The sequence below is a fragment of the Canis lupus genome, chromosome 37, assembly GCF_048164855.1.
Source record: "Canis lupus baileyi chromosome 37, mCanLup2.hap1, whole genome shotgun sequence".
NCBI lineage: Eukaryota > Metazoa > Chordata > Mammalia > Carnivora > Canidae > Canis > Canis lupus.
The window spans coordinates 1,006,323-1,033,390 of NC_132874.1; the positions used below are offsets into that span (position 1 = coordinate 1,006,323).

Below are 27,068 nucleotides of genomic sequence, written 5' to 3' on the forward strand. Positions count from 1 at the left end.
TTATATATCTCCACCTCTACTTGGGAAGCATTTGTGGAATAACTGAGTATGAATATTATCATATATATGTATCTAAGTATTACTAACAATTGTATTTTTGCCTAATGGACACCGTGTTAAACTTGCAACAAAAGTAATGGCCCCTTTAAGACCCATATGCAAAGATTACTAGCTAAAGGATTTTTCAGAGTCAAGGAAGCTACCTTATCAGGAAACCTGGATTTAAGTCCTAGCTGTGCTGACCTCAGCAACATACTTCACTTCTCTGAACGTTGATTTCTTCAACTGTAAAACGGTTTGAATTTAAAACACCCACAGGGGGACCTGGGTGGCTCAGTGGTTGAGCATTTGCCTTTGACTCAGGGCATGATCCTGAGATGAAGTCCCATATCAGCCTCCCCGCAGGGAGCCTGCTTCTGCCTCTGCCTATGTCTCTGCCCTTCTCTGTGAATAGGTAAATAAAATCTTTTTAAAAATAAAATTAAAATAAAAAACACACACAAAGCCTTTTTATTGACATATACCTATATTTGAAAATATAAGTGTACAGGTAAATGAAATTCATAAAATGAAACTACCCACATAGCCACCACCAAAGTCAAGAAAGAGAACATTACCAGTTCCCCAGAAGACCCACTTGTGCTCCATCCCCCCTTCCTGTTATGACTTCTAACACCAGATATTAGCTTTCCCTGTTTGAACTTTATGTAAACAGAGTCATGAAATATGTATCTTTTTGTGTTTGCCTTCTTTCACTATTATTTTTGTGAAAATTATCGCTGTGGCTTATAGTTCATTCCTTTTTATTGTTGCATAGTATTCTATTGTATGAATAAACTTAAACTTTTGTATGTATTCTGCTGTTAATGGATGTTTGGGTTGTTTCGATTTTAAAGCTGTTAAAATGCTGCTCAGTCATGCCTTTAGATGCAAATATATATTCATTTCTGGTGGCTATCTCTGAAAGTGAAATTCCTGGGTCATGGACTATGCATGTGTTCAGCTTTAGTGGGTATGCCCAAAAGTTTCCCCCAAATAATAATACTAATGTACACTCTCATCAACAGCATATGAAAGTTCTCATTGCTCCATAATCCTTGCTAACATATGGCATTGTGAATCCATTTTTTCTTATATCCATGGATGGATACTAGGTTGCTTCCATATCTTGGTTATAGTAAATAATGCTGCAATAAACATAGGGTACATATATCTTTTTAAATCAATGTTTTTGTTTTCTTTGGGCAGATATCCAATAGTGCATTTACTGGATCATAAGGTAACTCTATTAATTTTTTGAGGAACTTCCATACAATTTTTTCAAAGGTGGTGACACCAATTTTACATTCCCTCTGACTGTGCATGGAGACCACGTTGCCAACACTTGTTATTTCTTGTCTTCTTGGTCTTGGCCATTCTGACAAGTGTGAAGTGATATTGTGGTTTTGATTTGCATTTTCCTGATGATTAGTAATGTTGAGCATCTTTTTGTGTGTCTGTTGGTGATCTGTATGTCTTCTGTGGAAAAATGTCTATTTGTGTCTTCTGCCCATTTTTTAATTGGATTATTTGGGGCTCTTTGGTGCTGAGTTGTATAAATTCTATATTTTGGATATTAACTCCTTATTGAATATGTCACTTGAAAATATCTTTTCCCAATCTCATTCAGTATTTTGCCTTGCTATTTGATCGATATTTTTCTTTGCTGTGCAAAAGTTGTTTATTTTGGTGTAGCCTTAATAGTTTAATTTTGCTTTTGTTTCCCTTGCCTGAGGATATGTATCTAGAAAAATGTTGCTGGGTCAATGTCATGAAATTACTGCCTATGTTTTCTCCTAGGAGTTTTACAGTATCAGGTCTCACATTTAGGTCTTTAATCCATTAGTTTATTTTTGTGTATGGTGTAAGAAAGTGGTCCAGTTTCATTCCTTTGCATGCAGCTGTACAGTTTTCCCAGCACCATTCATTGAAGACATTGTCTTTTCCCTGTTGTATATTTTTGTCAAAGATTAATTGATCACATATGTGTGGGTTTATTTCTGGGTTTTCCTTTCTGTTCCATTGATCTATAGGTTTAATTTTATGCCAGTACAATACTGTTTTGATTACTAGAAGTTTGTAGTATACCTTGAAATCATGGATTATGATACCTTCATCTTTGTTCTTTTTCAAGATTGCTTTGGCTATTCAAGGTCTTTTGTGGTTCCATAAAAATTTTAGTATTATTTGTTCTAGTTCGATGAAAAATATTGTTGGTATTTTGACAGAGATTGCATTAAATCAATAGATTGCTTTGGGTAGTATGGACATTTTAACAATATAGGTTTTTCCAATTCATGAGCGTGGGTATCTTCAATTTCTTCCATTAATGTTTTATAGTTTTTGGAGTACCCTATGAATCCATTTTTAACAGGGATTTCAGCATGGGAGTTGTGGTTGCTTAAGAAATACTTAATGAGGGATCCCTTGGTGGCTCAGCCCTTTAGCGCCTGCCTTTGGCCCAGGGTGCGATCCTGGAGCCCCGGGATGGAGTCCCACATCGAGTCCCACATCCGGTTCCTGGCATAGAGCCTGCTTCTCCCTCCTCCTGTGTCTCTGCCTCTCTCTCTATGTCTATCATGAATAAATAAATCTTTTTAAAAAAATAAATACTTAATGACCTCTATATTGATAAAATTCAAAAGTTTGAAAACATACAGTTGGGGAGGTTATGTGAAAACAGGCACTCTCACACTTTGCTGTTGAGAGTGCAAAATAATATGTTTACAAAGATACTTCCCTTTCTCTCTCCTCTCTCCTCTTTCTTCGTTGTTCACTTAAGCATTATTTATTAAAACAAAATGTTGGAGGGGATCCCTGGGTGGTGCAGCGGTTTGGCGCCTGCCTTTGGCCCAGGGCGCGATCCTGGAGACCCGGGATTGAATCCCACGTTGGGCTCCCGGTGCATGGAGCCTGCTTCTCCCTCTGCCTGTGTCTCTGCCTCTCTCTCTCTCTCTCTCTCTCTCTGTGTGACTATCATAAATAAATTTAAAAATTAAAAAAAAAAAGAAAAGATCCTGGAGACCCGGAATCGAATCCCACGTCGGGCTTCCAGTGCATGGAGCCTATTTCTCCCTCTGCCTATGTCTCTGCCTCTCTCTCTCTCTCTCTCTCTGTGTGACTATCATAAATAAATTTTTAAAAAAGGAATTAAAAAAAATGTTGGAAACAATCCAAATACCCATCCCTCACAGACTGGCTGGAAAAATTATGGTACAGTTACATGATGGAGTACTATGACACTGTAAAAAAAAAAATCAAAGACGGATATTTCATTGAACAGATAATTTCCAGGTTATTTTAGTAAGTGATAAAGCAAGGTACAAAACAATATGATAGTTTATAGACAGAAAGAAGGTAAGTGCTTATCTTTGTAAGGGAGAGTAGAGAAGAAGGGAAAGAGGAGGGAAAGACAGGATAAGTTAAAACTACTGGAAATGGGGTGTATACAGTTGACCCTTGAACAATGCAGGGGTTGGAGAACTGACCCCAATGCAATAAAAAACGCACATATTGACTCCCTCAAAATTTAACTACTAGTAGCCTACTATTGACTGAAGTCTTATGATAACATAATTAGATTCACACACACTTTGTATGTTATATGTATAATATACTGTATTCTTATAGTACAGTAAACTGAGAAAAATCATTAAGAAAATACATTTATAGAACTCTATTGTATTTATTGAAAAAATCTGTGTATAAGTGAATGCACACAGTTCAAACCCATCTTATTAAAGGGTCCACTGTATATGGAGTAAAGGAGTTAGGGATAGAGGCAAAACTTTGGTTATATCCTTTTATATCATTTAGATTTTGAATTAAGTGTTTTGCATGTTCGGAAAGGAAATGAAAAGGGATGAAAGGAAAATAAACCCTGAAACAGAAAAACAAACAGAAAGAACTTATCCTAACTGTATACCAAGTTTATAACATAACTATAAAAAGAAAGAATTCATTCAAATTAAGTACTCTATGTTTGTTTGTTTGTTTTAATTTTTATTTATGATAGTCACACAGAGAGAGAGAGAGGCAGAGACACAGGCAGAGGGAGAAGCAGGCTCCATGCACCGGGAGCCCGACGTGGGATTCGATCCCGAGTCTCCAGGATCGCGCCCTGGGCCAAAGGCAGGCGCTAAACCGCTGCACCACCCAGGGATCCCTGTACTCTATGTTTTTGTATTTGAATTGGAAACATTCTATAAAATCCTAAAGAAAATAGGAATTATTGATAGGGCCTACAAGCAAGTAATGCGGGTCAGTTTCCTCTTCTGTTAAATGGGGATTACTGTACCTAACTTACAGGGTTGCTATTTAGAATGAATGAGTTTAAAAAAAATAATAAATAAAAAATAAAAAATTAAAAAAATTAAAAAAAAACGAATGAATGAGTTAACGTGTGCAAAACACTAAGTCGGCCGTTACTACATTTGCCCGCCTGGGGGGCTCCGTGCCACCCAGGCCCTCACTCCACCTGGGGAGGAGACTCAGAGGCGATCACAGAGGCGCGAGGCCTCCGAGCTTGCTAGAGCGAACGCGGCCGGAACTGCTGTCCCTGGGAGGCGGGCCGCGGGAAGCACTTCCGGGCTGCCCCGTTGGCTGCGTGGGCTGCGGTTGTCAAGGACTCGGAGGTGGAGCGGTCTGGCCGGCGGCCTCTCCTCCCACGGATGCCCGGTGAGCTTCGAAGTCCGGCTACGCCAGGGCCTTGGGAGGGGCGGGGCTGGGGTGTGAGGCGGGGGCCGAGGGGTCCCGGCGGACGGGGCGGCGGCGCCTGGACCCATTATCGCCACACCCTCCCCCCTCCCTCCTCGCCCGGCCCCTCCCCTCTGTCCCTTTCCAGCTCGTCCACCGGTTCGCTGACCTAGTTCGCTCGCTGACCTGGTTCCCGGGCCGCCTCGCGCCCGCCCTGTCCGTGTCGTGGGACAGTGTTTGTGTTTTGCCGCGGCCGGCAGTTCTGCTGGGGACTTGCTTGAAGCAATGAGCAGGGGTCGTTTCAGCCTGTGCCGCAGCCTCTCGTGGTCTGGCTCACAGCCGGCGCAGGCTCTCCCTTCTGTTGGGTTTTGTTTTTTTCGGCGGCTTTAAATAGCAGTTACTATGTTCCAGGTAGGCATTGTTGAAAGCGCACGTATTAGCATATTTACTTCCCATAACTGTAGGAGGTAGGCACTGCTATGATGTAAGCCCCCTTGCCCCCCTTTTTAACATCGAGAAAGAAAATCAGGTCAAGTAACTTTGCTAGGGTCAGGGCTGTAGTCAGCTTGCAAATCCAGGCTGTCTGGCACCAGGGTCTGTTTCTTAAACCTTTTGCTCTCTCTGTTGATTCTGCTCTCTTTCTGGATTAGCTTTCCAGCCACAACCCAGGAGGTTACTTCTCTTGTTTGAATCTGATCCTGCACCTTTTGGACCTCAGGAGACCTAGTCTTCTAGCTAGGATTTAAAATTGCAGAAGAGGGATCCCTGGGTGGCGCAGCAGGTTAGCTCCTGCCTTTGGCCCAGGGCGCGATCCTGGAGACCCGGGATCGAATCCCACATCAGGCTCCCGGTGCATGGAGCCTGCTTCTCCCTCTGCCTGTGTCTCTGCCTCTCTCTCTCTCTCTCTCTCTCTCTCTCTCTCTCTCTGTCTCTCTGTTACTATCATAAATAAATAAAAATTAAAAAAAAAGAAGACTAAAATTGCAGAAGAATAGATCTGAAGACTTGATGTCTTGCAGAATATGTCTGCAAACTTGATGAAACAGCGATTTCATTTGTGTGTTCACCTGTGTGGTACCCACATTTCGCCACCCACATACCCATGCTGTGCTTTGGGAAGTAGAAAACATTACTTCAGCAGCTATTTTTTTTTTTTTTTTTTTTATGATAGTCACAGAGAGAGAGAGAGAGAGAGAGAGAGAGGCAGAGACATAGGCAGAGGGAGAAGCAGGCTCCATGCACCGGGAGCCCGATGTGGGATTCGATCCCGGGTCTCCAGGATCGCGCCCTGGGCCAAAGGCAGGCGCCAAACCGCTGGTAGCAGCTATTGATTAAGCCACCTTAAACCAAAAATTGTACATTATCTCTTTAGAAGGTAGTTGATTTGAAGCTTATTAAGTGCCAGGTTTTGTGCAAAATCCTTTTATATGCATTATCTCATTTAATACTCTTGCACAACTTTACAAAGTAGTTGTCCTCGTTTTGTAAGAGAGATTGAAGGTCAGAAAAATCCATCAGGAAACTTGCCTGGAATCACATTGTTCATAAGTCAGGATTCATAACCAGATCTGCTACCTCATACTACCTTCTACTTACTTCAGATAAACAGGAAACATAAGAGGTGTGTGTGTGTGTGTGTGTGTACACACACACATTCACGCCTCTGAGATTGAAGATAAAGAGAAAGTCCAAAGGATCCATTCTTATCTATAACAGTATCTACTTCTGGAGAGTAGAGCTTGATGAAGGAATTTATTCTGTACATTCTGGATTTTTTTTAATATGAGAAATAACTGCAAGATAGTGACTTGAGGGAAAAGAAAAGGTTCATAATAGAAGAGCTGGGAGGAGGAGGGGATGGACTGGAGTGTATGGGGAAGACCTCAGAGGATTTGAGAGTCAGATCAATGTGCTGAGTTTGGATAGGGTTTGAATAAGTACAGAAAGCAAGACCACAGACATGGAACAGGGAAGAGGAAGGCCTGATTAAAGAGCAGTGAGAAGGAAAGCCTAAATGGAGTTGGCAGTTTTTGCATGTGGAATAGAGAAAACAAGAATGTGGCCCAACAATTGAGCTAGAGCTGTGACTGGTCTTAAACCAAGCTTGAGGGTTTGAGGATATGTCCGGTAAGTAGTGGGCGGTCTCAGATGGTGACAGAGAGAGAAGAGTGTGGGGATGAATCCAGTAAGTGTGGGGACCTTGGATGGTGACATCATGGGGGGAATGTGGGCATGTGTCCAGTAGTTACTGGGCACATTGGCTGGCGACATCAGAGGGGAGTGTGGGATTGCATCTTGTAAGTAGTGGGAGCATTGGATGGTGACATCAGAGGGGAGAGTGTGTCGATGCGTCCAGTAAGTAGTGGGAGCCTTTGAAGGTGACAGAGGCAAGAGTGTAGCATGTGTCCAGTAAGTAGTGGGGGCCTTGGATGGTGACATCAGAGGGAGAAGTGTGGGGATGAGTCCAGTAAGTGGTAGAACCTTGGATGATGACATCAGAAGGGAGAGTGCGGGCATGTGTTCAGTAAGTGGTGGGGGCCTTGGATGGTGACATCAGAGGAGAGAGTGTGGGGAGGCATTATGATAGAGACATTTGTATTGCATGCTGCTTTGTCTTAACCTCTATCCCTGTTGGTAAAGAACATTTCTCTCTGAGAGTCATGGTAGATTTTGAAGTATTGATCTTGCTGAGGCTCTAGGAAAAACTAGCTTTAAAATGCTGATGTTGGGCAGCCTGGGTGGCTCAGCGGTTTAAGCGCCTGCCTTCTGCCCAGGGTGTGATCCTGGAGTCCCAGGATGGAGTCCCACGTCAGACTCCCTGCATGGAGCCTGCTCCTCCCTCTGCCTGTGTCTCTGCCTCTCTCTCTGTGTGTGTCTATCATGAATAAATAAATAAAACCTTTAAAAATTTTTTAAAAAATAAAAAATAAATAAAATGCTGATGTAAAAATAAAATAAAATGCTGATGTGCTTCTTTTTTTAACTGTGAGAGATTATTATGCTAATTATATTCCTGACCTGTTTCCGAGGCCCCAATGATGTAGGATGATTTTTCAACATAACAATGATGGAAAGTGATAGATGTTCAATGCTACTTCAAATTTTGAGTTTTGATCTTCTCGAGTTGTTTACAAGAAACAATTGATAGACTTAAAACCATTCTGTACCTGTACAACCATTCTGGTTTTCACTTTCAGTACAATATTCAATAAACTACATGAGATTTTCAACATTTAATTACCAAATAGGATATGTGTTAGATGATTTTGCCCAATCGTAGGCTAATGTAAGTGTTCTGAACACATTTACTGTAGGTGACGCTAAGCTATGATGTTTGGTAGGTTAAGTGTATTCAGTGCATTTTCAACTTGTGATATTTTCAACTTTGATGGGTTTATGAGGACATAATCCCATTGTAAGTCAAGGAAGACCTGTACAATGGGGTGGTGAACCTAAACAATATTAAAAACTATATGTTTGTGACTGGGAGGCTAGGGTTATAAAACACTTGGGAAGCATTTTAGAGGCACTGGGTTCGAAAAGGAGCTAAGATGTGCTAGGGTCATGACTATCAATGAAGCCAGAAATGTCAGAAATTTGTGGAGGAGGATTATGTTTGCAGATTAAATATAACTAATAATGGCAATATAGATTTAACTTTGTGGTTGTAGTGTGACCTGTATTCAGTTGTAATTTAAATATGCTCCTAGTTTTTTTTTAATTTTTTTTAAAGATTTTTTATTTATTCATAGAGACACAGAGCGAGAGAGAGGCAGAGACACAGGCAGAGGGAGAAGCAGGCTCCATGCAAAGAGCCTGACATGGGATTCGATCCTGGGTCTCCAGGATCATGCTCTGGGCTGCAGGTGGCGCTAAACCCCTGCGCCACCGGGGAGCCCCCCACCCCCTAACCCCCAACCCCCCCACCCCACTCCTAGTTTTTTTATTTTGTGATACATGCCAATGCCTAAGAATAGTGTTGGGATATACACACACACACACACACACACATATATGTATGTATGGATATATATATATATATATACACACACACACATATATATATATATATTTTAAAGATTTGTTTATATGAGAGAGGAGGGGGTTTGGGGGAGCACAGGGAGAGAGAATCTCAAGCAGACTCCCTGCTGAGTTTGAAGCCCAATGCAGGGCCCAATCCCAGGACTCTGAGATCAGGACCTGAGCTGAAACCAACGGTTGGATGCTTAACTGACTGTGTCACCCAGTTGCCCCAGTATTTACAGTGAATTTTAATAATTTTACTTAAATGTGGAAACTTTTTATTTTTATTTTTTTATTTATTTTTTTATTTTTTTTAAATGTGGAAACTTTTTAAAGCTGTATATCATGACTTGTGGATCATGAAATCTATGTGGTCAGCTGTGAGCAGGGTTTTTTGTTTTGGGGTTTCAAAAAAGAATTTAATAGTATATATGATGTAATTCAGGATACATAGTGTTTTGTGAAATTATTATTTTAGCTATTTGTGTGTGTGTGTGTGGGGGGGTACCTCACTCATGTGCAAACATGCATTCCTGTGCATGTATACATACATGCTCTGGGTCTCAATGTAAAAATTTTTTGTTTCGATATAAAATATTTCTGAGAGTCCTGGTCAAAAAAGTTTGAAAGCCTCTGCCAAAACATGATCCTTTGAAATCACTTGGTTTATATAATATTCTTTCAGAAAATTGCTTTCATTAATTACTCTCATGGTTAAGATTTTACCATAAGTTTTACGTGGTCATAGACATTTGTCTCTTTACGTGCTCTAATTTTCTTTTACACACGGTTGCCATTCTCCATCCTCAATATTCAAAGAGAAAACAGTTTTCAGAAAATTAAAGAACAAGAAACAGCTCAAACTCTACCTCTGTTTTAAAATATCAGAACCAGTATTTCTTTCATTTTAATATCTCTGAGTCAAGAACAGTTCAAGAGCATTTTTTTTTTTGCCATAATGTTTTGACCGCTAGGATTCATTAAATCTTTCAACAACATTTATAAGGAAAATAATAATATTGGTAATTTATAATACTTGAGAATATCCCAAGCTCCCAGCTTCTTGTGCTCTTTATCCATGGTCTTACTTGATCTCTATATCCACCTACAAAGATAGGTCAGCAGAGGTTGTGCCTGGAGGACCAGGTCTCCATCCGTATTTCTCCCACCCCACACGGACCTCGCTCCTCCACACCCCACCTGACTGCAAGGATGGAGCCTTTCTCCTCATTCTGTCTTTTTATCTTTTTTTGCTTTCTCTCTCTTCTCCATTTTGTTTCCCTTTGCTCCTATTCTTAGTGTCCTCTGTGACCCCTTGGCACCAAAACGTTGGTTTACCTCCAACTGAAAACTTAACTCCGAGTCCAGTATCTTGCCATTGAAATGGAAGCCTAGTATGTTCCCGCTGATTTGTTTGAGCTGATTCATTCATGATGATCAGAATGGTCCCTTCCTTCAATAAAACTCTGTGTGTGTGTGTGTGTGTGTGTGTGTGTGTCTGTCTGTCTGTCTGTCTGTCTGTTGGGATAGGGTGGGTGTTCTATTTCCCTTCCCATATCACCTGCATCAGAATTTTTGTAGTCCTTACTGTTACTCATGCATTCAGAGTTTTTCACTAGACAGTGACTGCTTTTGGTACAAGTACTCCCTGTGCCTGCCAGCAGAAAAGATTTTCTATATTTTAATATTTTTTTCTCTGCAATTACTTTATAGATTTTGGGATTTCTAGGAGAAAAGATCAAAAAGGCATCATCGAGCATAGACTCTTTTCCTGAATAGTTAAGCCTAAAATGGCCACAGCCTTGGCCCTTCAGACTCCAGAGATGCAGGAGGGACATCTGGCAGTAAAGGTAGAAGAACAAGAGGGGGATAACCCTCATACAAGAGAGATCTTCCGTAGACGCTTCAGGCAGTTCTGCTACCAGGAGACCCCTGGGCCCCGAGAGGCCCTCACCCGGCTCTGGGAGCTGTGCCGACACTGGCTGCGCCCCGAGACCCACAGCAAGGAGCAGATCCTGGAGCTGCTGGTGCTGGAGCAGTTCCTGACCATCCTGCCTGAGGAGCTCCAGGCCTGGGTGCGGGAGCAGCACCCCGAGAGCGGGGATGAGGTGGTGGCCGTGCTGGAGGACCTGGAGAGGGAGCTGGACGAGCCAGGAGAACAGGTGGAAGATAGGAAAACAGAGGTTTGTACCTACAGGGAGAGTGTGGGTTTCAGTGCAGCAAGAGGAAGAGGAGGATTTCTTTGTTCCTGATGGGGTGTGTTGTGGGTACTCTATCTCTCTGCCTTTTCCTCTTTGCCAGTTTCTTGGTCCTTCCTTTCCTGTGCAGTGGACCTGAGATGGCTCCCTTACAGTGTCTTCTCTGATATTTGATTCCTAACTGTCCTTAATTTCCATCAGGTCCCAACCTATGTCTGTGAACAGGGAGAGTTTGTGAAGGAGAAAGCATCCCGGAGAACAGCCCACGAGGTGTCAGGTGGCCGGCTCCAAACCTTGGAAGAGCTGCATCAGTGCAATTCTCGAGAGATGTGCCCGGTTCAGGAGATCGGTGAGGATTAGAGTTTCCTCAGGAGGCCTTCCTCACTCCCCGAGTGTCTATCAGTTCAGCACCTCTGTTCCATGTCTGCTGTGTGCCAGGCAGTGTGCTTGGTTTTAGGGATACTGTGACAGGCAGGGGAGACATGCTCCTTGCCCTCAGGAAGTCTGCAGCCTGGTGGGAGAGGCAGACAGTCACAGCAGTTATGGTTCCGTGAGTTTTCTCCCTGGGGGCTGGGCATCATTGTTTACCCAGGGACAGTAAACAGAAACCATGGTTATTTATCTCCTGCCACCTACTCTCCTGGCTGTTTTTTCCCATTTTCCTTTGGAAACATAACATTTATGTGATCTACTTATTATTTCAGGTGACGGGGCTGGGACTTGGAATGTGGAGTTAACTCCAAAGAGGGAGCTTTCTAAAGAAATGAAATCTCTTGTGGAAGCACCTGAAAAATCGAATGGTGATATTATTCAGACTCCTGAATGTGGAGACACCTGTGACCATGAGGGCAGATTGGAAAGGCAGCGGGTGAGCTCTTCAGTGGAAAGACCCTATATCTGTGGTGAATGTGGGAAGAGCTTCACCCAGAATTCCATCCTTATCGAGCACCAGAGAACACACACAGGCGAGAAGCCCTACGAGTGCGAGGAGTGTGGACGGGCCTTTGGGCAGCGGTCAGGCCTGTTTCAGCACCAGAGACTCCACACTGGGGAGAAGCGCTACCAGTGCAGCATCTGTGGCAAAGCCTTCAGCCAGAATGCGGGGCTTTTCCATCACCTCCGGATCCACACGGGGGAGAAGCCCTTCCAGTGTGGTCAGTGCAGTAAGAGCTTTAGTCGACGCTCTGTCCTCAGTAAGCATCAAAGGATTCACTCTGGGGAGAGGCCTTACGAATGTGAAGAATGTGGCAAGAACTTCATTTATCAATGCAACCTTATTCAGCACCGGAAAGTGCACCCTCTGCTGAGTCCAGCCAGCCCCTTGGAACAGGTAGGGCAACATTTCCTGACATCAGACCACTAGGCAAGGTTGCAGGGCGGGTTCTCACTTTGTCCCTGAGCAAGGTAATAGTAAAAAGTAGTGTAATCCTCTCGAGTAGGAAGCTCCTAGGAGAGCCAGTGAAATTGTATTTTTCTGCTGAGAGAAGTGTTAATATCGTAAGTACCTCTGTCAGGTTTTCTGGGGTCAACAGCATCCACAGTTTGCAGTACTGAACATTGTTGTGTTGACTCAATCAACACAGTCTTCAGTCTCACACACACTTGTGCAAAAAGTTTTCTAGGTGTGCTTCAGGAAGCCTTCTTCATTCTAGTTCTAGGAAACTTTTTAAAAGTTTTTAAAAATTAAATGCTGCCTGAACACAAAATTATGTTAAAAGTAGTTCACTCACTGAGAATTTAAAAACTAATTGAAAAGTAATTGCAGTGAAATATATAATATAAACTATTTGGCTATTTTCTGTTTTCATTAAGGTATGATAAAATTATCATACCTTTCTGACCTGCAGCAGGGGGGCAGATGAATTGTCTCATAGACATACACAAAGCTTTTCCCTATGGAAGCACTCTGTAGCATTTCAGTAACTCAGCCTCCGGATAGGATCCAAGGAATTGAACAATCATATGTTACTAGTAGCTCAGTGGCTAGACGTAGCAGACATTGCCTGAGATATTCAATTGGCACAGGCCAAGAAACTTAGCTAAAAATCTGGTTATCTTGCTTCTGATCTTTGTTATGAAAATATAGGCCTCTGTATTTTTCCTGTGACTTACAAGCGTTTTCAGTTTTTGCTTTCTTTAACCCCTAGTTATGGATATTTTCAAATACATAAAAAAGGAGAAAAGTATGATCAGTCTTCCGTGTTGTTGGCTTTTTATAAGCTCCATGCTTCTCAGCACTACCTATTGATTATCACCAAGGTCATGCATTAAAAAAAACTTCTTTCCCCTAAAGTAACTGAGTGTTTACTTTATACTAAGCCCAGGACACAAAGAAATGGAAACTCTCTGGTGATGACAATCTGGATTGAAGTACCAAATACGCCTTAATAATAGAAACACTGTAAGGGCCCTCAGAGATCACTTCTGCGCCCCCTTGTATGATTGATATAGAAATGGAGGTTCTGGGAAGCAACTGTAAGATCATACAGATAGCTAATTAATGAAGCTGGAGCTAGAACTCTGTCTCCTAATTCCCAGTGCTCTTTCCATTAAGCCACTGGAAGCATTTTATCTCCAAATAGAAATTACTAGTAAATGGAACTTACAAGATTTAGAAGGCACTGAGGCTTTGCTTTTGTAGCTCAACAAAGCCTCCCATCTGTGTGTTTTAGTAAATGCACAGCTCCTCTATTCAGTTCCAGGAAAGACTCACCACTTATCCCTCACTTGGGGCATTTTATTTTTAAGTAATCTATATACCTCAAATATGGGCCTTGAACTCACAACCCCAAGATCAAGAGTTACACACTTCACTGACTTGAAACAGCAGGCAACCTGATTATTTTTAACTTTTAAATTTTAATTTACTTAGCCAGAGTTTTCAAGAAAAATAACTCATTCTTCATCCAGTTCAAGTATCAGAACAACATTAAAAAGGGAGCCTATCTTTGACCTTATAGATAGCCATTTTCCTAGTATCTTATGTATCCTCAGTGTTTATGTAAATACAAGAAAATGTTAGTATATATAACCTTATTTCCTTTCTTTACACAGAAAGATGATATACTCTAGACCTTTCTGTGTTCATGAAACAGTAGTCTTTAGAGTAACAGAGCTTCCTCGTTCTGTTTGCTAGTGGGGACAGTATTTGATTTATTGGTGCTCTTGCAGTTTGACACACTCCCGTAGATGCACAATCACTACTTTACAATGTCACAGATTGTTTCATTCTTTTCCCAAATTTGGTTCAAGCCAAACCATTTAAAAGCTAACAACTTCCACATGAGCTAGGAAATAGGGTTTGAGTAACTAAAGTTGCACCTAATTCTTCTACAGAGAAATGCAGAAGTGATGGGGTGATTTTCAGTCTTGTGTATTTGGCTCTATTATATATCCTTATTTATAATATTTCAAACCATTTCTGTCACCATTTGTGGCTAATTGCAGGTCTTTCCCCAAATCTTAAATTTTCTCAAGAGTGTATTTTACTGTGTCTCGAGCTTAAATGATTTCTTAAAGTGATACATGTGGATTTTAAAGTGAAGGAAAATATAGTAGACTTAAGTTTGAAATAAAATCTACTTCTCAAATAAATATATATTCCATATAGTAATATAATACATATACAATTATAACCTGAGTTCATAAATATCTCAAATGCATCTGCATATACTGAAGCAGCATATTTGGATAATTCTGCTATATCAGCTCTTAAAAGATTTAAAACATGAACAGATCAGAATTTTAAAGAATGTATTTCTAATGGATTGTTTTTACACCTGCAGTTGAGGATTGGATGTTTGGTTTGGTTTGTGCTTGTCTTTTTGTTTTTGTTTTTGTTTTTTTTTCACAGCTTCTCAAAAATTCTAAATTTTCTCAACAACTGATGAAATACCAAGAAACAAAAGATGTTATATATGCTGTACAGATATGTGCCACTTAGAATGCAGTGATGGTTAACGTGATTAAAATTACTTACAGTTCACTAAACTAACTTTACTTGTTTCTGATACTAATTGTGCTAATTCTCTTATCTGGGATGCATATTTGTCATTCGCTGAAAACTAATGTTTGATGTGGCCTGTAGACAATGGCATGCAGACCCTGGCTATTCTGTGATTATTCCAGCCTTCCTGGCCAGAAGTTCTTGCTTGTGTCCCTTTTACATTCCTAAATTACCCTCGCTTCTCTCTCTTCTTTCTCTACCCTGGCTCTTTTTATTCAACCCACGAAGTCTCTGGCAGTGATCTCCATTAAGCCAGCAACCATCTATCCGTATGCTTTTGAAAGTCTAATCTGAAAGCGTAGTCAGTTTTACAGCTGAGCAAGGTATAAAAAATACTGACTGAAATCCAATTAAAAAGCCTGTTGGTTCTGGAGGGATAGTCCAGGACCCCTCTGAACACTGCTGGGAGACTGGACACTGTAAGGAAAAAAATGGCTGAGAATTTTGCAACTAACACCTATCTAGAGATGTAGATAAGAGCCCTAAAGATTCTTTCACTGTAATTTTTATTTGAAGGTCAAGACACAAGGATAACCAAGTCTCTGTCCACATTTTGTATTTGGAAATGACTCCTATTTTCTGTATCTGACAATACTTTTCCTTTAAAAATTATTATTTATAGTGGAAGACTGTTTTATACTTTTCCAGTAAGACAAAGACAAAATCTCTGAGGAGATTTTAAAATAAAAGTATACCTAAAGTCAAGGTAGCTGGGTGGCTCAGTTGGTTAAACGTCTGCCTTTGGCTTGGGTCATCTCAGGGTCCTGGGGTTGAGCCTTGCATCTGGCTCCCTGCTCAGTAAGGAGCCTGTTTCTCCCTCTGCTGCTCCCCCTGCTTGTGCTTGCTCTCTCTCTCAAATAAAATCTTTTTTTAAAAGTTTATCTAAAGTCAAAATTATAAAATATGAAGTATTTTTCTCAGGAGCAATTTTGAAATATAAAGTCTGTACCAGTATACATGTGTGTCTGTGGTTCAATGTTAATTTAAGTTAGAAGTTGAGAGAAAAGTAAGGGTGTCTGTGTGGCTTAGTCAGTTAGGCGGCTGCCTTCCACTGGGTCATGATCCTGGGCTCCTATCTTTATAATACCTTTTACTAGAGATCCCTTTGTCTCTGTTAGTCCACTTGTCTTAACAGTGAAAACAGTCCCACTGCTCTTCACTCCTTACTCATTTTGGTGCTTTACATAAGAAAGAGAAGAGCACAGTGTATAAATTACTGACTTTTTTTTAGGTCTCTGGACCCACACCCAGTTTTCCATGCCAGCATCTCAGCTCTTTGATGAAGCCACTGTTTTTGAATATATACCTGTGTTAGAACCCCCTGCGCTGTTTGAACTGCAGTTTCCTGGGCACTACCCCAGACTGGCTGAATGTTTCTGAGGGCAGAACCTGGGAGTATTTTAGCTAGTTTATCAGTGGCTCTCAGACATAAGGTAATCATATATATAATTTATTGCCCAATTTGGGACACTTGAGAATGAAAGGGACAGTTACTAATTTCACCCAGATAAGAGGCCTAAATCAGCATGTGTGGTCTTCCCACTTAGGACTTTTCCAGCTGAGGAGATAGAAAATGAGATAGAAGCAGAAAGAAGTCCATGTTCTCATGAGAGCAAAGGTAGAACATCTATGAAGGAAGCGATGGGAGATTTAGATGAAGCCACCTAGACCAGGGTCACCACCAATTGCCTGGTTTGAAATAATCCCTGTTAATGCATCTATTGGATTAGGTAAGAAAGGGTGAGTATGCCTACAAAAAACACCCAAAAAGGATCCCCTCAAAACACAAACAACAAAGCTGTTAATACAGGTAGTCACCTAATGTGAACCTGTTGAGAGAAGGGTTTACCAGACAAGGGTGACATTTCAGAAGCATAAGGGCCGTTCAGTGCATAGGGACTATGGACTAGTATGGGATGTGCACTTTCAAACTGTAGAGGGAAGATGGGACAGTAGGGCACTAGATGGGAACCTTGAAGGAGTAAAGCAGAAGGTGAGCCATTTTAAGAAGTAGCTCGGATGAATGGGGACCAGATCCTGTGCCAAGTAGCTTCCTGAGTTACTATAACTGAGCCACTTACTTCGCTGCGGCCAGCACGGACGCTGCCCCCCTGCCGCAGGCCCGTGTGCCGTTGTGTTCCCGAGGGTAGGGTGGGGTAGGGGTAGGGGTAGGGGTAGGGGGTGGTATCCTCCTAGCTTTCTGCCAGCCCAGTAGTCAGGGATCTGATGCGGTTCCGTTACTCAGAAGGACCCAAGTTGTGTGAACAAGGCCTGCAGACAATGAAGAGCAAGCCAGCCTTGCTCCGGGGGCTGCTGATTACTGCTTCTGGCCCGGGGGGCAGAGTGGACTGTTATCTGGACAGCGGGCATCTTCAGGGACCCTGCGGGCAGGACCTCCAACGACCAGGGGCCCGGTGTCCTCAATGGAGTAGAGAGACCTGGGCCCAGGCACCAGGGCTGCCGGACACCAGGCCAACCCGCCTTCCCGAGCGGTTCCGAGCCCACCGCGCCAGCGAGGCCCCGCTGCGGGTGGGAGCCAACTAACCACTGAGATGACGGGCCCTCTAACTTCCTAGAGAGGCGGCGAGGAGCCGGCGGAGGCGCGCTCGGGGGTCGTGACGCACTTCCGGTCTTGCGGGCGCCGCGGCCCCAGGGCGCCCCTTCCGTCGCGGGTGCGGGCGTGGGCGTGGGCGGGAGGCTGGTTCTCCGCCCGCGGGCGGGATGGCTATAGCCTGGACCCCCAAGACCTGGGCGGCCTTGGCGGACACAGGCGCTGCGCAGCGCTGGTGTGGTCCGCAGGTGGTGGTTTTGCCGGAGGACTAGTGAGAAATCCTGGGGAATGATCGTGGGATTGCATGTAGTGCTGGGGAGGCTCTCGCTGAAATACGGCAGCGTGACCTGCACGATGTCGAGGAGCCCAGGGCAGCGCCTCGTGAGCTCCTATGGCCAAGAACGGGTCCACAGGTAGCACGGCCGTCTGTTGGGCGCCGTGCGTGCCTTAAGCACCGGAACAGACATTACCGTGTGATGAGGAAACTCTTACAGTATAGTGTAAGTGCCTCAGGGAAGTAAGCTTCATATAGGCCTTGGGAGGCGGGCAGGGGCGAGTTAGAGGTCACCCCCCTGAAGCCATTAGAGCTGCCTCTCAATAGGAGGCAGACGGCGAAGAGGAAAGAAATGGCCCTTAGGGGATTGATTGTGGGTGACAGATGAGAAAATTGAAATGAAAGGCGGGTGTGGTGTAGCTGGGGCCCAGAGGAAAGTAGTAATAACTGGGTATGCCAAGGGCCCTAAACATTGAAAGGCACTGTGCTGCTCCACGTTTAATGTAACAGCTCATACATTTAACGTACAGCAGTGCAGCCGCCTTGCAGAAGAGACCAGGCCGAGGGCTGCAGCTGTGCCAGTTATGCTCATCAGTATGCTGGCAGTATCTAGGCACCCGCTGAACTGTGGCATCCACGGTAGATGGGAAGGTCTACTCTACAGACAGCTTAGTAATATAATCCTACTAGGCTACTAGGAATATTCTAGAAGCATTGTGGTAAATGAATTGGAATGGGGCAAGACTAGAAGCTAGAGAAGAGATGTGCTGTTGTCACAGAAAGAACCAATACTATAACTTGGTGAAAGGCCTCCATGTTCAGCTTGGAGTCTGCTTGTCCCTCTCCCTGTTTCTCCCCTGTTCACCCTCTCAAATAAATATAATCTTTAGAAAAAATAATAAAGCAAAATATAGCCAGGGATAATTAGTTTTTTTAATTAGATGATTAGGTGAATGAATATGCCATTTTTTTCTAAATAGGTGCCACACCCAGGATGGAACCCAATGCAGGGCTTGAATTTAAAATGCTGAGATCAAGAGTCCGATGCTTAACTGACTGACCCATCCAGGTGCCCCGTGAATGTGCCATCTTAAAAGAGATGGGGGAAGGAAGGAGTGAGGTAGGTAGGTAATTTTGGAGGAGACATTGATTATGGGGGAAAAATGAGTTGATTTTGGTGGTGCTGAGATGCCTTTTTTTTTTTTTTTAAGATTTATTTATTCATGAGAGAGACAGAGAGAGGCAGAAACATAGGCAGAGGGAGAAGCAGGCTCCCTACAGGGAGCCCGATGTGGGACTCAATCCCAGGACCCTGGGATCATGAGCTGAAGGCAAACACTCAACCACTGAGCCACCCAGGCATCCCAAGAGATGCTTTTAATACATGCAAGTGGAAGGGTCTGATACACCATTGGACTATAATGGTCTGGAGCTCCAAAGCAAGATTGGGATAAAAAAGAATCAGATTTAGGAGTTCTTAGGTGACAACATCTCACTTCTCAGATGCTACTACTGAATGGACAAGGTTGCCCAGCATGAAAATGGAATGAGAAGACGGCTGGGTCTCAACTTACGGTACCAGACATTTCTTGACAAGCTGAAGAAGGGCCATAAAGTAGACTTAAGAATGAGTTATGACAAGTGTTATATAATATATCCCGGGGATACCTGAGTGGCTCAGTGGTTGAGCGTCTGCCTTCTACTCAGAGTATGATCCCGGGTCTGGGGATGGAATTCCACATTGGGCTCCCCATGAGGGGCCTGCTTCTCTCATCTGTCTGTGCTCTCATAAGTAAATAAAATCTTAAAAAACAAAACAAAAACTCCCTGAGCACCAGGCATTGGTCTAAGCACTTTACAGAGACCAACTTATGGAAAACAGCCACAAGATTGCAGTTCCTTGTAAGACTGGGAGTGGCTAGCAGTGTTAGGTGCTGTAGGGGCATCTGATAAGTAAAGGACTGAAAAATATTCACTGGGTTTGTGTACAAAGGGGGCTTCAGTTTATTGACTTGGGACTCTTGACTCAAATTTGGGACACATTGACTGACATGCACACTGTTCTTTTTTAAAACTAAGAACGCCTTGGAACATATCTAGCACAATTCTTGGCAGACAGGTTGATTTGTAAATATAACTGACTAAACCTCTGACATGCAGCTTAAGCGGACAACTGTTTGCATTGTTTTTTCTTCGTTACCTGAATATTTTGTTATCTGAATATGCCACTGAAGTTTCTAGATCTAAAAGTTACTAGTATTGTTCTTTAATCCTAAAGTAATGTGTTTTGCATAATTTTATGACAGTATTCTAATGACAGTTTGTGTTCATTTTATCTTTTACAGAGCATCTCTACCTTCAAATCACTGGCTTGATCACAGCGATTCACTCTGACTAAATATGTTCTTTCTTTGGAGCTGATCTGTTAAGTGTTGTGTTATGTGTTATCATGAGCCTTAAGCTCCCCCTGCTGTTATAATGAGCCAATCTTCTGAGCAGTTTGCCCAGGAATGGATTCAATCCAGCCCTTCTGGGCTGCAGAAGAACAGAAGGAATGTGAGTAGCAGAATCTAACCTGCACAGAAGTGGTCCTTCTGACAGGATTTCTTCAGACGAAACTTAAGGCAGTTCTGCTGGGAGGATTCCTCTGGGCCTCAGAAGGCCAACTCCAGACCCTCTGCTGTCAGTGGCTAAGACCAGAGATGCACAGCAAGGAGCAGGGCTTGGACTTTCTCGAGCCAGGGCAGCTACTGACCACCCTGTGGGAGAGCTCCCAGCCCAGGTGCAGGAGCAGCCCAGGGGATAGGGAGGAGGCTGTTGCTGGACTTGGAAGGCTTGTCCAGGAAGCTGGATCATCCCAGACAAAAGGTGAGATAAGGAAGAAGTGATCTATCATCGGAAGGCAGGTATTCTCTCCAGAGAGAGAGAGATAAGAGATTTGTGATCTCCTCTCACATGTAAGGAGGGAAATTGTCAAGATGTATTGGCCAGGGACACCTGGGTCGCTCAGCGGTTGAGCGTCTGCCTTTGGTTCAAGGTATGATCCCAGTCCCAGGATCTAGTCCTGCATTGGACTCCCGGGGGGGGGGGGGGGGGGCTGCTTCTCCCTCTGTCTGTGTCTCTCATGAATAAATAAAATCTTAAAAAAAAAAAATGTATTGGCCAGAGTTGTGTTCCCCTCCCTGTCCTTTTAATCCCTGCCCTTGGTCAAGGAAACCTCTGTTCTCCTAATCTATGTTCCCCATTGATATTGGGATTGAAGCTCTAGAACTCTCAGCATATAGCTCCCTGGTCAAATTTATCTCATTGTCCCTGGGTCCTAGTCCTCCTGCAGCAACAGGAAGGGACCCAGGGGCAAACAGCTTATGTGGCAGCAGCACAGGACTCACCCCAGAGTTGGCTCCAGCCAGAATGGGTCAGCTCACTTCTGAACCTTGGGAGCTGCACCCTGTTCAGGAGAAAGGTGAGGAGATCCCAACGGGGGAAAAGATAGGAAATGTCTTCTTGTGTTTTTCCAAACAAACCTCATCACTAACATTTTTCCCTACCTTTCACTTGCTCTTTTTTTCCACTTTTAACCTGTTCCTTTAAACACATTGTTTTCACCTTGTGATTCTTCCTTCACTTCTTTGACTAGAATTGTTGAAAATTCACTCCTATTGAATGGTTCAGTTCCTCCATTCTAACTTAATACTACCAACTTCCCTGATCCCTACCAACTTCCTCTTATCCCAGAGGCAGAACATTTTTTTTCATTGAAGCCAATAGAAAATGACTCAAAAGCTATGTGCAATACAAAAATTTCTAAATGTGCATTTTGAAAAAATTAGTACAGGAAACAAACCTAGTATTTTTATGTGCTTGTTAGAGAAGCACACGTATATGCTCAAATATAATCATACTGAACATATCAACTGCCACTACTATTAAATTTAATAATACATTATGGACATATCCATAAGAGTTACATGTTATGCATACATATTGCTAGCATAAATTTTTTTCTTTTTTTGTTTTTAAAGATTTTTTTAAAGATTTTTATTTGTTTATTCACGAGACACACACACACATACACACAGAGGCAGAGACATAGGCAGAGGGAGAAGCAGGCTCCATGCAGGGAGCCTGACGTGGGACTTGATCCTGGGTCTCCAGGATCATGCCCTGGGCTGCAGGCAGCGCTAAACCGCTGAGCCACTGGGGCTGCCCAGATTTTATTTATTCATGAGACACCGAGACATAGGCATAGGGAGAAGCAGCCTCCCCATAGGGAGCCCAATGCAGGATTGGATCCCAGGACTCTGGGATCACGCCCTGAACTGAAGGCAGACACTCAACCACTGAACCACCAGGCATCCCACTAACAGGTTTCATTTTATGGGTATCAAATTATTGTTATTTTTTGCCTTTGATCGGGTCTTTATTCAAAATTAGCTCTCCAAAATGGTTCAACTGTTAGAGAACAAACAAATTTAAGCTTATGCAGCAGGCTTCTTGTCTTCTGTGATGGGTTTCTTCCCTACAAGCTGCTTCTCAGCTACTGGTTTCTTGGTAGCTGTGGCCTTTTCCCACCAAACGTTCCTTCTGCTTCCAACACCAACATCCTTTTTTACTTTCTTCCCTAACACAGGCTTCTTGCCCAGAAACCCCTTCTCATCTGATTTGGCTTTTAAGGCTGCTGCTCTGGATTGTGACTCTTGCCCTAGCGAAGAATGATGTTCTGGCACGTGGTCTTTGTGTGCAGGTCTGGCTTCACTGTGATTCCTAGGTTTTTCAGTGGATTCCAGGCTTTAAGGTTTTTTCTTCTTCTTCTCCTTCCCTTTTTTTTTTTTTTTTTTTTTTTTTAAGATTTATTTATTTGAAGAGGGAGAGAAATGGGGGTATGGACAGGCAGAGGGAGAGAATCTTCAAGCAGATTCCCCACTGAGTGCAGAGCCCAACACAGGGCTCCATTCCACAATCCTGAGATCATGACGAGCCAAAATCAAGAGTTGGATGCTTTACCGACTGAGCCACCCAGACATCCGAGGCTTTAAGTTTCTTAAGAAGCAAAAACAGCCTCCTTGGTCTTCTTGTAGCCTTCAACTTTATCTTTAACCAACAAAGGAAGTTCAGGAACTTCCTCAGTACAATGACCTATAGACATGAGCAGTGCTGGAAAGGCTCATGCAGCCAGGGTAGAGCAGATAGCATTGTTGCTTCTGTGTTGTTTGCTTGGTACAAACGTGCAGCTCCCACAGCACATATTCCCAGAAGCACCCTGGCTATAATGGTGAGTCCCATCACCTTGTACCCTGGGAGGCCAGTACCCCAAGATGCAGCACTGGCTAGATGACCTGCTAATTCACATAGGGTCATCTGTTGTTTTTGCACAAGTTGGTGTGAACAGAGTTCACAATATTAGGTTGAATGGGAGCCTTGAGAACAGCAGGCAAGGTAACATTTTTGCCAAATGACCTCTTTTCAGAGTACACAAATATCAGTGGATGAGTACACACCATGAAGAGGAGAGGACTGCACTCCTCTCAACCCAGTGGCTCCTACGGGAAAAGCTCAAATTATTTTTTAACTAGCCATGGAGGGTTTTTAAGTTGCCTCTTTTTTCTTTCTTTTTTTACATACTACCAACTAAAAGCCACAAACTTTTTTTTTCTTTTTATTCTGGAAAAAGTACAAATCTATATAAAAAAATTGCATAATGAATCTCCATGAACCTGCCACCCAGCTTCAACATTATCAAATTATGACCATCTTATCTCATTTATAACTCATTGCCGTATTATTTTTTCCATATAATTTTGAAGTACATCTCAGATATATTTTTTCAAATGTAAATATTTCAATATATAGCTCAAAAGATGGATTCTTAGAGGTATGACTGAAAGACAGGAATTTATTTAACCATAATAGTATTATGACATGTATAAATATTAACAATAATCCTTTGATACCAAATTTCTAGTTGTCTCAATGATGTCATGAATTTTTAAATTTCTTTTGTTTTAGCTTATTTGTTTGAATTAGGATCCCAAGAAGAAAACATACTTTGGTTGATATATCTCTTAAGTTTTTTTTAATAGTTTCCTCTTCCTTATCTCCCCACTTGCAACTAACTTATTAAAAACATCAGGTTGGGGATCCCTGGGTGGCTCAGCGGTTTGGCGCCTGCCTTTGGCCCAGGGCACAATCCTGGAGTCCTGGGATCGAGTCCCGAGTCAGGCTCCTGGCATGGAGTCTGTGTCTCTACCTCTCTCTCTCTCTCTCTCTCTGTGTGTCTAATCATAAATAAATAAATAAATCTTTAAAAAAAAAAAAAACATCAGATTGGGGGCGCCTGGCTGGCTCAGTCAGAGGAACCAGTGACTCCTGATCTTGGTGTCATGAGTTCAAGACTCATGTTGTAGGTAAAGATTACTTAAAATAAATAAACTGGGGATCCCTGGGTGGCTCAGTGGTTTAGCACCTGCCTTTGGCCCAGGGTGTATCTTGGAGTCACAGGATTGAGTCCTACATCGGGCTCCCTGCATAGAGCCTGCTTCTCCCTCTGCCTGTGTCTCTGCCTCTGTCTCTGTGTGTCTCTCATGAATAAATAAAATCTTAAAAAAAATAATAAAACAGCTGGTTGTGGACCTGGGGAACTCAGAAACATTAGGCATTTTACCTTTTAAGTAACATCTTGTAGAACTATTTGTCAATGTATTTGAGGTGCTCAGAGCCAAACCCCTGGGACTTTGTTACAGTCCTCCCTTCCTCTCTCTCAGACTTTCCTTAGAGCTCTCATGGTTTCTGCTGTTGGTTCTATAAACAATCTTTGTCTCCTCTCAGCCTTTGGTGGAGAAGTGAAAGGCAGTCCTGGCTGAGTCCCTCATGTCCTGGCAAGGTGGCCACCACAGAGTTTTGTTGCTAACTCATCACTTTCTTGTCCTTTTGGGGAGGTCAAGGCCAGGCCCCAACTTGGCTTGAAGGGACATTTTCAGAATTTTCTTCCTGTCACTGGAGTGTCTTTGCTTCTCATATTTCCCTAATAAACTTCTCAACTTAAAAAAATGTAGCAAAAAAAAAAAAAAAGTAGCATATCTTCCACATCTTTTTCTGGTTAGTAGTTGAGAAATCAATTACAAATTGAAAATTCCCTGTAGACTATACCATTTAACCTAAGGAAATTTAATATTCTCAGGGAATCGTCTAACCAAGCCGTAATAGTAAACATGATCTGGTTATCTGTTGCTGCATAAAAAGCTACCCCAAAACAATGGCTTAGAAAGCCATCCCATGATGTTTTTGGCCAGGAATTTTGGAAGGGCTCAGCTGGGAGAGTCTTCCATTTCATGTGGCATCTTCTACTGGCACTTCATCTGGCAGCTGGGTTTTTCTGGAAAATCCAAGACAGTGCAGTGCCATGTCCAGTGCACTGGGGACAGGGACAGGTAGAAAGATGGTCACAGGGCCTCCTTATTTGATGATTCCAGCAGGGCACTCAGACTTTTTCTGTGATGGCTCAGGTCTCCAAGAGCAGTTGTTCCAATGTTGGAGAGGATGTGGAGAAGGGGGAACCATCTTGCACTGTTGGTAAGAATGCAAACGGGTGCAGCCACTCCTCAAAAAGTTAAAAATAGAGCTACCCTATGACCTAGGAATTACACTTTTCGGTATTTACCCCAAAGATACAGATGTAGTGAAACGCCAGGACACCACCCCCAACATTCATAGCAGCAGTGTCCACAATAGCCAAACTGTGGAAGGAGCCTCGATGTCCTTTGAGAGATGAATGGATATATATACACATACACAATGGGATATTACTCAGCCATCAGAAAGGATGAATACCCACCATTTGCTTCCACGTGGATGGAACTAGAGGGTATTGTGTTGAGTGAAGTAAGTCAATCGGAGGACAATCATCATTATGGTTCCACTCATACAAGGAATATAAGAAATAGTAAAAGGGATGATAAGGGAAAAGAGGGGAACTGAGTGGGAAAAATTAGAGAGGGAGACAAACCATGAGAGACTCCTAATTTTGGGAAACGAACAAAGAGTTGTGGAAGGGGAGGTGGGAAGGGGATTGGGGTAACTGGGTGACGGGCACTGAGGAGGGCACTTGATGGAATGAGCACTGGGTGTTATATGTTAGCAAATTGAACTTCAACAAAAACAAATGGAAAAAAAAAAAAACAGTTGTTCCAGAAAACAAAAAGTGAAGGCTGCTGTTCTCTAAAAGGCTCAGGCTGGAAAACTTAAACAGCATCACTTTTGCTGTATTTTATTAGAGCAGTCATCAAATCGACTCAGACTTAAGGGAAAATGACATAGACCCCCAAATGACATTACCTCTTAATGGTAAAAGTGCTGACGAATTTGTAGCCATCTTTAATTTTCCAAAACAGCCTTGTCCACCCAGATTTAAAGCTTGGGGCAAAAATAATAAAGTTCCTTTGGGATTCTTTTTCTAAATAATTGTTCAACTTTTTCCTCCTTTTTTGCTTCCTTTCAACTTCCCTAAATACACCCAACATGATTACGAGCTAATCAAATGTATACGTTCATATTTTATACACAAAGTAAAGTGATCTTCTGACATTAGTTTCACCATTTATTTCCTGAGCCCTGGATCTCAAAGTCTGCTTTTTTTTCCCCCTCTTTTAGTAGTTAGAAGGCTCATCAAATTATCACAAGAAACACTCTCTTATAAATTAGCATTACCTGGTTTATAAAATGGCCAAATGTTAGGAATAAACTTGGACGGAAAGTGATGAATGAGTTTTCTGGAGATCCGTTTCTATACCTTTGGTGTCTGCTCTGCATCCCTACGTGCCTGGGTTTCCTCCCTGTAAACGACGGGGATGCTCTCCGTGCTTGGGGCTCTGCTGTGGCCACACACACCCCCGCGGCCCTCCTCCCCCGTCCACGGCCACCCCGTTCCAGTAGGCGCCGCGGCCACCGTCGCCTCGGCCCGTCCGCGGTGCCGCCTCCTCCAGGTCAGCCTCCTCCAGAAAGCCGCGCGCCATGGGGTCAAGGTCACAGAAGGAAAACCGGCAGTATTTTCCACGAACAGGGATGCAAACCCCCAACAAAACATTGCCAAGTTGACTCGAATAAGTCATAAAAAGCATTATAGGACAAAGTGGCACCTACTCGAGGTGTGCCGGGCCTCGCCCGCCGTGGGGGGCGACGGGGAGAGCTACGGCACCTGCTAGCTCGCCGCTCCCTGCGGCCGCCGCGGAGGGCGCACGCGCTCCCACCCGCCCAACTCTCGCGACCTCGCGGGGCCCGCGGGAACTG

General features: G+C 43.1%; 1 protein-coding gene and 1 pseudogene across 11 annotated transcripts; one reads left to right on the forward strand and one right to left on the reverse strand.

The window, feature by feature from the left end:
• The first annotated feature begins 4,605 nt into the window (after positions 1–4,605).
• On the forward strand, positions 4,606–26,364 carry ZSCAN23 (zinc finger and SCAN domain containing 23). 11 transcript variants are annotated; one of them, XR_012025343.1, is made up of 7 exons: positions 4,606–4,716; positions 10,471–10,940; positions 11,157–11,304; positions 11,660–12,285; positions 16,509–16,691; positions 18,767–18,910; positions 20,132–26,364. XR_012025343.1 is itself a non-coding variant. In XM_072813740.1 (5 exons), exons 2-5 carry the CDS (start codon positions 10,548–10,550, stop codon positions 20,159–20,161), a joined length of 1,197 nt encoding a protein of 398 aa, XP_072669841.1. In that variant the 5' UTR covers positions 4,606–4,716; positions 10,471–10,547; the 3' UTR covers positions 20,162–26,364. The 11 variants fall into 11 exon arrangements, 6 of the variants coding, with proteins under 6 accessions (XP_072669841.1, XP_072669838.1, XP_072669836.1 ...); XR_012025339.1 differs by lacking the exon at positions 20,132–26,364 and adding an exon at positions 16,193–16,394 and having other exon boundaries at positions 16,509–16,701; positions 18,767–18,900; XR_012025340.1 differs by lacking the exon at positions 20,132–26,364 and adding an exon at positions 16,193–16,394 and having other exon boundaries at positions 18,767–18,900.
• Positions 22,755–27,012, reverse strand: LOC140626070 (large ribosomal subunit protein uL4-like; annotated as a pseudogene).
• Positions 27,013–27,068: the final 56 nt, after the last annotated feature.

Coding starts and splice junctions, on each gene's coding strand:
- ZSCAN23 (XM_072813735.1), top strand. CDS start 10,548: ATGGCCACAGCCTTGGCCCTTCAGACTCCAGAGATGCAGGAGGGACAT. Junction 10,941..11,156: donor TGGAAGATAGGAAAACAGAG/GTTTGTACCTAC, acceptor AATTTCCATCAG/GTCCCAACCTATGTCTGTGA. Junction 12,286..14,808: donor CAGCCAGCCCCTTGGAACAG/GTAGGGCAACAT, acceptor TTTTTTTCACAG/CTTCTCAAAAATTCTAAATT.